The sequence below is a fragment of the Numida meleagris genome, chromosome 17 (assembly GCF_002078875.1).
Source record: "Numida meleagris isolate 19003 breed g44 Domestic line chromosome 17, NumMel1.0, whole genome shotgun sequence".
Taxonomy (NCBI): Eukaryota; Metazoa; Chordata; class Aves; order Galliformes; family Numididae; genus Numida; species Numida meleagris.
The window spans coordinates 10,242,597-10,252,628 of record NC_034425.1 but is presented as its reverse complement, the minus strand read 5'-3'; the positions used below and the strand labels follow the sequence as shown (position 1 = coordinate 10,252,628).

Genomic DNA, 10,032 nt, shown 5'->3' with positions numbered 1-10,032 from the left:
CCCTGCCCGAGTGCTGAGCTACAAGGAGGGTGGCATCCATGTGGTCAGGAGCTTCTAGTTCTCTAGTTCCTGACTGGGACAGACATACTGTCACCAAAAAACGCCCGTAGGCTTCTGATCCTAAACCCACATTGTTCCTGGGGCTGATTTATAGATGATCTGAAGTAATCGTGTAGATGCATTTTGGACTGCTGCTTTGGCCGTGGGTAAAGGTTATGAAAGATCTTGACAGCAAAAAATAGATTGATTGTAAACAAGGACCTGCCCTTAAATCTTGAATGACCTCTGAACACTCATTTGACTTTTTGAGGCTGGTCTTTAGTGATTGAAGAGCAGAAAAGAGGCTTCACCAGATACGCACAAGTTCTCAATCTGTCTTTATTTTCATTCATCAGAGTCTGTATTTAAGACCCCCAGTTGCGAGCACCCCTTGCTATCCTGTGTGCTTTCCAAGCAAGCGTCTCCTGCAGGGTGCATGCAACAGTTGGTTGGTCAGACACCACGTAACTGTATTCCTCTGTGTGGACCTTGTGAGATGCTTGTGGGTGCACAAAGCAGCTGTGGGGATAAGTGTTGGGGTGGGGAAGGATTTGCAGGAGGCTTGGCAGTGGGTCTTTCTTGAACTGGCTCTGCGTGTGAGGCTGGGACCTTTGCTAGTGCACAATGGTGAGAACATCTTAAGTAGCATCAAGTAAAGGTCACCCACTGCACTTCCCTAGTGCTTCTTACTTGAGTCTGTGAGCACCCTTAAAGTGAAATAGTGTTTATTCTCATTAAGGCAAAGTAATATTATAGCTTCCATTTTCAATAGCGGGAAAAGATGCACCAAGCTGGTGCAAGCCTACAGGCCTGTCCTGCTCTTCAGTACTGAGAGCCACAAGAGCCTGGTGTTCCAGTGCAGCAGAGTCCTACAAGATTTGCACAAGTTGTTACGCTGGATGTCAGCACCAGGAACAAGCAAAATTAACCTGTGCTGGCCATTACAGCAGCTACCAGCATAGCAATCCATTTGGAAATTACCTGAAAAGAGCATATGTTTGGTTCATTTCTGAATGATTGTGGGTGTGCTTCTAGAGTGCCTGGTGCTGCTAGGGCCTTTCTGTGCTGCGGGGTGGTGGGTTGGCAAGCAGTGGTGGGGCTGGTGGCCCTTGGCTGTGGATGTTGATCTTATGTGCAGTGTAGCTCAGCCTTTGCTGCTTTTTGCATTCTTTTATCTGGGAGATTTCAGTAGCAGCTGGTAAAGTCCCACTTTTTACCATACAGCGTCCGTTGGCAGATACTGAGAAGTACCAGCATGCTTCTGTAGAGCAGTGAGGCAGCTTGTTAATGAGTTTTCATTCTGTTCTCAATGGAGAAAAAAAACGGTAATACAAAACAACCTCCTTTTCTTCCGAAGCTCGTGGAGGTGCTGCGCAAGGAGAAGTCAAAGCAGAAGCTGGAGAGAAAAAGCTGAAAAGCTTCCACGTGCGTGTCTGCTGCTTACTGCATCTTGGTTCAGTCTCGTTTCACCGCTGCCTCCGCTTGGCTCAGGCTGAGACGTAGACCTCCAGGAGGCCCCCGACCGAGTGCATCCGGTAGAACACGCTCAGCGGGAGCCCGAAGTTCACAATGGCAAACCAGGTGGAGTAGCCATAAAACGACTTCTGCAGCCCATTCTCAAACACAGGGTGAGCCCCAAACGTGGGCATGATCCACAGCTAAAGAGGTGTAAGGAAAGAACCAAACAACAGCACACAGGTCAGGGGATGGCAAACTGCCTTCTGCTTGCACTCATCTCAGCACTGGCTCAAGTAATTGCAGGAATATTGCAAGAGTTTCAGAGGGGTTTTGTTGTGTGGGAAGAAGAGGAAAATTATGCTGCTGATTCCTTGCTACACATCTCAAGTTGTCTGTTAAATTCTTGGAAGCCTAACAATAACCTCCCTTTGCCCCAGGCAGCTTCATCTTTCTGCACAATTTCACTTGGCCAATTGTTTTCACTTGCTTAAAGCTGCAGTGAAAATTGATGTTGACTGAAGATTCCAAAGCACAGTGTGCTTTATTGGGTGAGTTCCAGTGCTGGAGACTTGCTTAGAAGGACTCACCGGTGGTTCCTCATGTTTCCCCAGCTATTTCATGAAGCACCCTTAGAGAAGTTCAAGATCTCCCTGGCTTTTAAGGATTTATTAGCTGCCTCCTTCCCATTTCCAGGAAGCCTTGCCATGTTTGAGATAAAAGAAAGAGCCTAGAATTACAGGAGTGGAGCATTAACAGAAAAGCAGCCTCGTCTCACCTCCCCAGGAGGCTGAATCTTGGTGGGCAAAGCTTTCATGCTGGGAAGGGTGTCCCAAAAGAAAGATGGAGAGAGCATGTCTGTCTCGGTATTACAAGTTAGTGAAGCTGTGATGTAGCAGAGGAAACCATACTTACTATGATGTTGCAAAGAACCAAGAAGAACGAGATCTCCTTTAATACTTTCCTCTTCCAACTCAGGTGGGAGTAGGTGTGGATATAGGATAGAGAAACTCTGCGGAACTCCTGCCCGAGCTCCAGCACGCTCACTCGTCTCTGGTCGTGGGCTTCACGGTTGTGCTCTTCGTTCACTTCTTCCTCCTTGCTGGGAGGGGTCTGTGCATGCTCCTGATTGCTGCTTGCTGTGGTTGTCTCTTCCCCAGGCAGCTCTGGGACCACGGAAAGCTGCCCAGCATGCGCTGTGTGCGGGGCCTCTGCTGCTACAAATGGCTGCCGCTGGAGCCCGTCGATAATGAAGATGTTTTGGGTGATGTACTGAAAGATGAGGAGGACAGAATAGGACAGGATGAGGCTGTTCAACATGTCCCTGGGGTCGGTGGCCACAATGGCGACAATGGAGAAGTAGGACATGGCAATTTGGCCGAGGGCTGCTCCCATCAGCAGGATCACATCCAGGCTGCGGGTTGGGTTCTTCAGTGTGTCCAGCTCCCTTTTTTCCAAGGTGTGGATGATCGTCCCAACAATTGCAACCACGCACATCAGGGGCAGGAGCACGATGTAGTAGGAATAATACAGCACGAAGACCTGGTAATTGGGGGCTGAGCCGGTGGCCTGGATCTGGTACATCATGAAGACACAGATCCCAATGATCACGGCAGCAGCACCCAGCAGTGGCCCAAAGACCACTCCTTGCAGCTTGAATTTGGGCTTGACATGAGCCATGTGGTGGTGGCTGATGCGTCTCCCCACGTTCTTCCACATGACGTACAGCACAGAGCAGCAGATGAGGCAGTACTCGGTGTTGAAGGGATAGAGCAGGATGTAGCCCTTCTGGAAGACTTTGCAGGTGGTTGTGTTTGGGCACGCGCACGAGTCCGTCTCATTGCCTGGGTGTAAGGAGAGGAAGGCAGCTGTTAGGAGCGGGGTGGCCTGGGTTTCACGGCTAACTTGGGAGGTTTCTTGTGTGCGGGATCTGTCTCTCTCAGCAGTCAGTGGGAAGTTAAGTGGTTACCACTCAGTCTTCAAGGTTACGAGCACTGCAGAAGAGCAGGGATTAGCACATAGCTTTTCCCAAATACTTAATTCTGCTGCTCAACATTGTAGGTGCTGTATGAGAGATACCTCTTCCTTCACAGCAAAGCCTTGTCTGTCTTTGCCCTTGCTATATTGGTTTCCCCTTATTTATTCCATATCCTCAGAAATTAAAGCACAGCAGTTATGTGAATCTCTTGCAGTTTGGAAATCTTTTGCTTGCAGCTGATAGGAAAATGTGAACAAAAATGCTACATTACAGCGGGCTTTTCCCTATCTAACCCTCAGTCTCGCAGTTTCATAACGTCCCCCGCTCCAGGTGAAGATCTCCTCCCTGTGCAGTCCATCTCTCCTAGACAACATCTGATAATGGGGGAGCCTGAGAATTCTGTGGAGCTGCTTGTCCTGTCTGAATCACTGTGACTGAGGACTGCTGTGTCCCCGTGCTCACTGCGTCGGCCTAACACGACCGGGGACGTGGGGGAAAGGAGCCTTGCCTGCCAGGCGCTGCTCCACCTCTCGCAGCTGGGATTCGATCTCCATGTGGATGGAGTCATTGGTCACCGCCAGGAGCCAGAGCAGAAGGTTGGTGGCAATGGTCAGCATCAGCCCGCACCTGGAGGAGCAGAAAGGCACTTTTACAGCCCTGTCTGTGGAGACTGTTCATGACCTGATTGTGTGCTCACCTGCCCTGGAGTGCTGCTCTTTGCTTCTTGCTTGCACGTGTGAGGATGTGTGCAAACGCTGTGCTTTCGGCTCTGCTCTGAGTATGGGCAGTGGTGTATGGCTCGCTAGTGACATGGGCCTGGGTGCAGCTGTGGGAGGGAAGGCTGGGGCACGTCCTGGTGAGGGGAGCGGGGAGGCCACCCCCACGGAGGAGTCGTTTCGTGAGCAGTGGGAGGGTGTTTGGGAACAAGAGAGGGGAACGAGCTTTGTAGCAGTTGAGGGCGTGAGGGCAAACCGAAGGGGAGAGCTGGAGTGGGCGGAAGGAAGATGGGTCTGGTCTGGTCAGAGCCTGGTTCTTGTTTGTGCAGAACAGTCTGAGTAAGGGCAGGTGAAGGTCTAGCAGAGATGAGGAGGATAATGAACAGAAAGGAAGAGCTTGAGAGAAGCAGAAAGATTTTTTCCCCCTTTTTGTACCTGGTGAGGTTGTGCTGAACTTGAATGCAGTCCTTAGAGTGATGCCATAGGAAAAATGCCTGCAAATCAATGACAATCACAGCGTGAGCTGCGTGCTGCGGGCAGGGACAGGCAGCGTGGAGCTGGGAGGAAAGTGGGCGCGGGGATGCAAGTGTGTGCCTGTGCAGCACTGCCACGTGTGCTGCCGTCCTTAGGTGGCTCCAGCATGAGTGTGCCTGCACCCATGGCAAAGGAGGGTGGGAATTCTGCGTGTGAGACGCTCCTGCACGCAAAGGGTTTTGTTGGGGATATATCAGCATGCAGGGAGGCGGGTGCAAAGATATTCGTGGGAAGTTTCCTCTTCTCTATCCCTATTTTTTCTGCTGCAAACCAAACACCTGGATCCTGCGGTACGTCACTTAATGCTAGAGCGATGTCTTTCCAAATCTTTTTTGTCTCTCCATCTGGCACATCAGGTGTGCACATGGGTGTCATTCAAAATGGTGTTTGCTGCTTCAGCACTTATGAGAACACCTTGCTTGCACTCACTTTCCTGAGTGTCCCCGCTTCCCCCACCCCTCAGCTCCAGCAATAGAACAGAGAACGTGTGAGCTGCCAGGAAGGGGGAACGTGCATTACCTGGGTGGCAACAAACAGAATTTCAATGCTGGGGAACACAATTTCCACCTTGGATTTGCAGTTGATCTGAATGACGCTGTAGCCGATCTGAAAGACGTTCAGGAGGATGCTGAAAGTGCCGAACAGCAGCAGTGACCCTGGCCAAACAGCGAAAGCAGCAGTGAATAAATGGAGACGAGTTTGTGGAGCCTCCCAGCGTGGATGGGGACTGAGGACTCCTGGATGGGGCAGGGCTGGTGTCCTGCCCTCTTGGAGGTCTCCTTATTTTGAGAGAAGGGGAGAAGGGGCAGCCTGGCTGCTGAGCCTGGTGGTGTGCTCTGCCTGGTGTAAGGTGCTGCGACAACACAAGGTATCTCCTGTGCTTGGACATTCGGTGGGAACAGAGTTTTTGGCCTTTTCTGTGCACTCTGGAGTGACAGAGGTAAGCGGATGGCAGGTGATGGTTTCTACCTTGTGAGCACCCCAGGTGAACATAAGGCTGAGGAGGCTCTTGGCAGCACCGCTCTGCAGAACTTGGGACGCTTCTGCTGCTTCTCCCTTTCCCCTCTGACTCTCTGCATTAGGTCCTTAGGCAGCTTTCAGCTTTCTCCCCTTCACTTCTCCACACTTAATTATCAAGGCTGTACACTAATTAGAATCTTCCTAATAGATAGAGGCAGGGTTGTTTAGAAAAGTGTCATCCCACAAAGTGAGGCAGCAGTGATGGGAAAGCTCCCAGAGAAGCCGATGTCACTGGGATGCGACTCACGGGGCAGGATCCTTCTGCTGTGCTGTGCAAGGAGGCCAGCACGGGGCTGCTCTGCTTGGATGCCGGGCTGGGGCTGTGCTTTGAGAAGGGACCGCAGCGTGGGGCTGCTCTGGAGGCCGAAGGAAAGCTGAGTTCGGGGCTCTCCTGGCTGCTCTGCTCCCTCTCTGTGGCACCAGCTATGCCCTGGCAAAGCCCTAACTCCATCTCCTGTGGCTTCCAGCTATTAGCAGTAAAGGAAAGAACTTCTGTGTTTTCCAAGCTCTGGGAGGAAGGGGGAAGGCATGGGGTGATGAACTAAAGCAGGATTTACCCCTAATCCAGACAGGCCCAGCATGGGTGTCCCGGTAAAGCACGGCGTGTGGCTGCCGGCTGGTGCCCAGCAGGTAGTAGATAATCCAGCACAGGCACAAGACCTTGAGGATGGAGAGCAGGATCCAGACGTCCGCCAGCGTGATGGCCACGTGGTTGAAGATCATACTGCTGATGAAGGCGCTGCCCAGAAACACCACGTTCAGGGCCAGCAGCCCCGAGAAGAGCCGCCCCGATTTCTGAGCCTGCCTGTCCCTCTGCTGCAGGGAGCAGTGCCGGTACAGCCAGGACTTCTCGTAGTGGATCGTGGAGGTGCCCGGCGGGGCCGAGGCCGAACGGCTGTTGCAGTGGTGGCAAGGCTTTTGCTTGGAGGTTTTGTTGCCCGACATGACTGGGCTGCCTGTGGGTCACCTGCTGCAGAGAGGGGTTAAAGAAGAAGGAAGGTTATAGAGGGAGCTGGGTGAGCGGGGAGGACAGATTGGGGTTTATCCCAGGTTTGGCATTTGGAGGACAAAGTCATTGTAGGGTAGTGGGGAAAAAGATCACGTTGCCAGAAGACGTCAGTAGACATGGGTGTTAAAATGGGTATTTGATGTCTGTCCCACTGGCACTGGGAGCTGCTGGGACCAGAGGTGCCAATGTTCCCATCCTTACCTTTCACACCTCCACGCACAGCCCCGCGTTCAGGTTTCCTCCTCTCCCTCTGTTGCTCCAAGAGTTATACGTGGGAATGCAGAGCAAGCTCAGACCTGCTTTAAAACTCAGAGCTGTTTGGTTCTGGTTGATGGGGCCAACCTCCTCCTTGTGCTTTTGGGCTCCCTGTATGGCTGCAGAAATCGAGATGGAGCTGAAGAGGGGAATAGAAAAAAAATAATAAAGAGCATTTGTAAGTTTTCTCCAAGCTGCAAGGAAAAGAGCCAGCCTCGCTTCCCAGAAGGCTGAGAATAGGGCAGGGTTAACGTTTGGTTTTCTTTCTTTCGATCCTTGAAGCACAGAGCCACGAGCACGCTGGCCCAGGGCATTTTGAGGGGTTGGCCCAGAGAAGTGGCCACGGCTGGAAGGTGTTCAGCCCAGTGCTGGGAAAGACCAGGGCAGAAGATCTGCCTGTGGCAGAGGGATCTCTGTGCCCGCCTGCAGCAGTTGGGCAGAAGCTGCCTCACCATGGGCTCAGGGGACAGGAGCTGCTTTCACCTGGGGCCGCAGCTGTGCTGAAAGCACTGGGGATGCATTGGGGTGGGAACTGTGTGCAGTTGTCTTGGGGCTTTGAGGTGGAAGTCGTCTGAGAAGGGACTGAAATTTCAGCGCTTTCCTCTTCCTTCGTGTGTGCGCCGAGATGCTGTCCGCCTTTGGTCCATGGGGATTCGATGCACTTCTGCTAACTGAGATGGATCCTAAACCCTTCCCTCTTTGCCTCCCAAACTCTCCCCCCTGTTTGGCTCTCGTACAAGCACAGAAGCAAAGGCTCTCCCCTCTCCTGGCCTGCTATATGGGCATGGAGCGAGCAGAGAGCCCAGGGCATCAGAAGAACCCGAAGGACGCACGTCCCGGTGCCCTGCTGATGCTGCGCGCAGCGGCTGCTCGCTGTGGCCGCGTGCCCTGGCCCGGCGCGCTGCTCGGGGCAGCCCGCTGTCCTTACCTCCGCGCCGCGCTGCGCCGTGCCTCTCCTGCCGGGCTGAGGTGCCGCCAGCGCTGCTCCCTGCTCAGTGCGGCCTCTGCTCTGAGCCCATTGATTTTCTTTTTCCACCTTGTTTACTTTGGGTCTATTATTGTCATTACATTAATTAGTCAGCAAGACGCTCTCGTCTCTGACAAGGGCAGCCAATGGGGAACGGCTCCTTTATGCACCTGCTGGGTTGCCCCATGCCAGCAGCCTTGGCACAGGATGTGCCAACTGGTAAAACCACAAGCCGCTGTGACTAATTCGTGCCATGGCTTGAGCAAGTTCAAGGCTAATCTCCTGGTGTGAGCTTGTTCTGGGCTGCAGAAATGGGAGCACTTAGCTTTGGCTAATGTCCACTTGCCATCCCCACTCCCTTGTTTCCAGGTAGTTCTGAAGGTTTTTCTCCAGTGTACCACTACTTTGTGTCTCTACCCATGGCACAGATACCCAAACTGCCCCAAAAGACCAAGTCATTGTCCAGCCAAAGTGTGGGGAGTGTTCCATCTTGAGGGTTTTTTGGCACAGAGGTGGCTGCTTTGTTGGGGATGTCTCTGAGCTGTGAATGCTGACTTCAGAACCAGACACTCACGTGCAAACCCCGTGGGCTCAGCCGCGTGGGGCTGGGGGTGCTCTAGGTCCAAGCTGGGCTGTCCCTGTTCCCTCTCGTGTTGCATGGCGAATTGATTTCTGTCTCGGGATTTGTGGTGAGCTGATGCCCCTGGTTGAGTGGCTCCAAACAGGGGTTTGGCATTTCTGACTGAGCCCAGCGCGATGCAGGGAGAGGAGCTGCCCTCATCCCAGGATGAGCTCCCAGTAGCTCAACAGGGAGCTGGGAGCAAGAGCTGGGAAAAGCTTCCGAGAGCCCAACAGCGGGTGGAGTGGGTGGGGGAGCACGGGTTATCGTGCGTCGGGATGTGACGAAAGGGATGGAAAACAAGAGCAAAAGGGGCCCACTTCTTCTAGGTGAGAACGCCCAGCGTGTGCCGGAGCAGCCGCTACTGTGGCTCAGCTGTGCCGGTAAAGCGGTGGAGTTCAACGTCCGACCCAAACCTCGCCTGGTTTGGCAGAGCCAGGACACTGCCATCTGACGCAGGATTTTGTGACTGCCCATGGCGAGATGCCCCAAGCAGCTCCAGCCTGCTTGGAGGAGCGCGGACGCGCTGCTTTGCTGCTCCCTGTTTTCATGACCCCACTCTGGGAGCTTTGCAGGGAGCTGGGATCTCCCAAGAACCGTTTGCTGGGCGCTTTGCTGAGCAATGCTGAGGACTTGTATTTGAGGCATTAGCAAATCTGGTGGTTTTTCAGTATTTGTTGTCCTAAATTGAGTTGAACTGAGAAATGGAAGCCAGGATTCTGTATTCTGGGGTGAGGAAATCTGGGTGAAATCAGAGGTTCTTCCATTAAAGAAAGGCCTGAAGAGAAACACCAGGGCTGGCTGCACCCCCGTGGTTTTCTCCAATGGAGCTGTGCAGCAGGGCTGCAAAGAGGAGGCATTCTTCAAAGCCTGACGTGTCTTCTGGCTGTGGAGCTCAGGTTGGACTCAGGGGAGGTGCGGGTCGCTGGGAGGCCAATCAGAGCTCCACACTGAGCTGCCATAGTGACAGGGAGAGGCAGCGGCCTCAAGTTGTGCCAGGGCAGGTTCAGGGTGGGTGTTAGGAAACGTTTCTTTGGAAGAGAGGGGATGCACATGCACAGGCTGCACAGGGAGTGGGGGATCCCCCTGCACCACGGAGATGTGGCACTGAGGGACGTGGTCGGGGGGGGTGGGTTGGGCTGAGTGGGGCTGGATGGCCTCAGAGGGCTCTTCCAACCCGAGTGATTCGGGGATTCTCAGAACGGCAGCTGTTTAAATTAGGTGTATTGAACCAAGTTTAACCTAGAGATGCAATCGTTAAGTAAGCAAGTGCGCAGGAGCGGAGCTGAATGGGAAAGGATGAGTTGAGCTGACTAGGTCAGTCCCAGGCGGTTCCAATCACTGTGTGGCAGCAGCTGCCTTTACTGGGAAGCTGAGGGCAAGCAGCTGAATGCTATCAGTGATGTTTGCCCCTCTGCTATCAACAAGGTGCTTATTAAT

The 10,032-nt window shown here is 53.2% G+C and overlaps 1 protein-coding gene across 2 annotated transcripts; it reads right to left on the bottom strand.

The window, feature by feature from the left end:
* Positions 359-8,150, bottom strand: OTOP3 (otopetrin 3). Of its 2 annotated transcripts, none has more exons than XM_021415158.1 (8): positions 7,935-8,150; positions 6,953-7,145; positions 6,300-6,709; positions 5,242-5,378; positions 4,624-4,682; positions 3,981-4,099; positions 2,410-3,338; positions 359-1,697 (listed from the first exon to the last, which is right to left on the bottom strand). In XM_021415158.1, the coding sequence occupies exons 3-8, from the start codon at positions 6,685-6,687 to the stop codon at positions 1,527-1,529; spliced, it is 1,803 nt and encodes a 600-aa protein (XP_021270833.1). In that variant the 5' UTR covers positions 6,688-6,709; positions 6,953-7,145; positions 7,935-8,150; the 3' UTR covers positions 359-1,526. The 2 variants fall into 2 exon arrangements, with proteins under 2 accessions (XP_021270833.1, XP_021270832.1); XM_021415157.1 differs by having other exon boundaries at positions 6,300-6,712; positions 7,935-8,142.

Excerpts from the sequence above, each read along its gene's own strand:
- OTOP3 (XM_021415158.1), bottom strand. The coding sequence starts at position 6,687 with ATGTCGGGCAACAAAACCTCCAAGCAAAAGCCTTGCCACCACTGCAAC. Across the intron at positions 5,379-6,299 it reads TGGGCCTGTCTGGATTAGGG|GGTCACTGCTGCTGTTCGGC; the intron begins GTAAATCCTGCT and ends CTGTTTGGCCAG. Across the intron at positions 3,339-3,980 it reads GGTGGAGCAGCGCCTGGCAG|GCAATGAGACGGACTCGTGC; the intron begins GCAAGGCTCCTT and ends CCTTACACCCAG.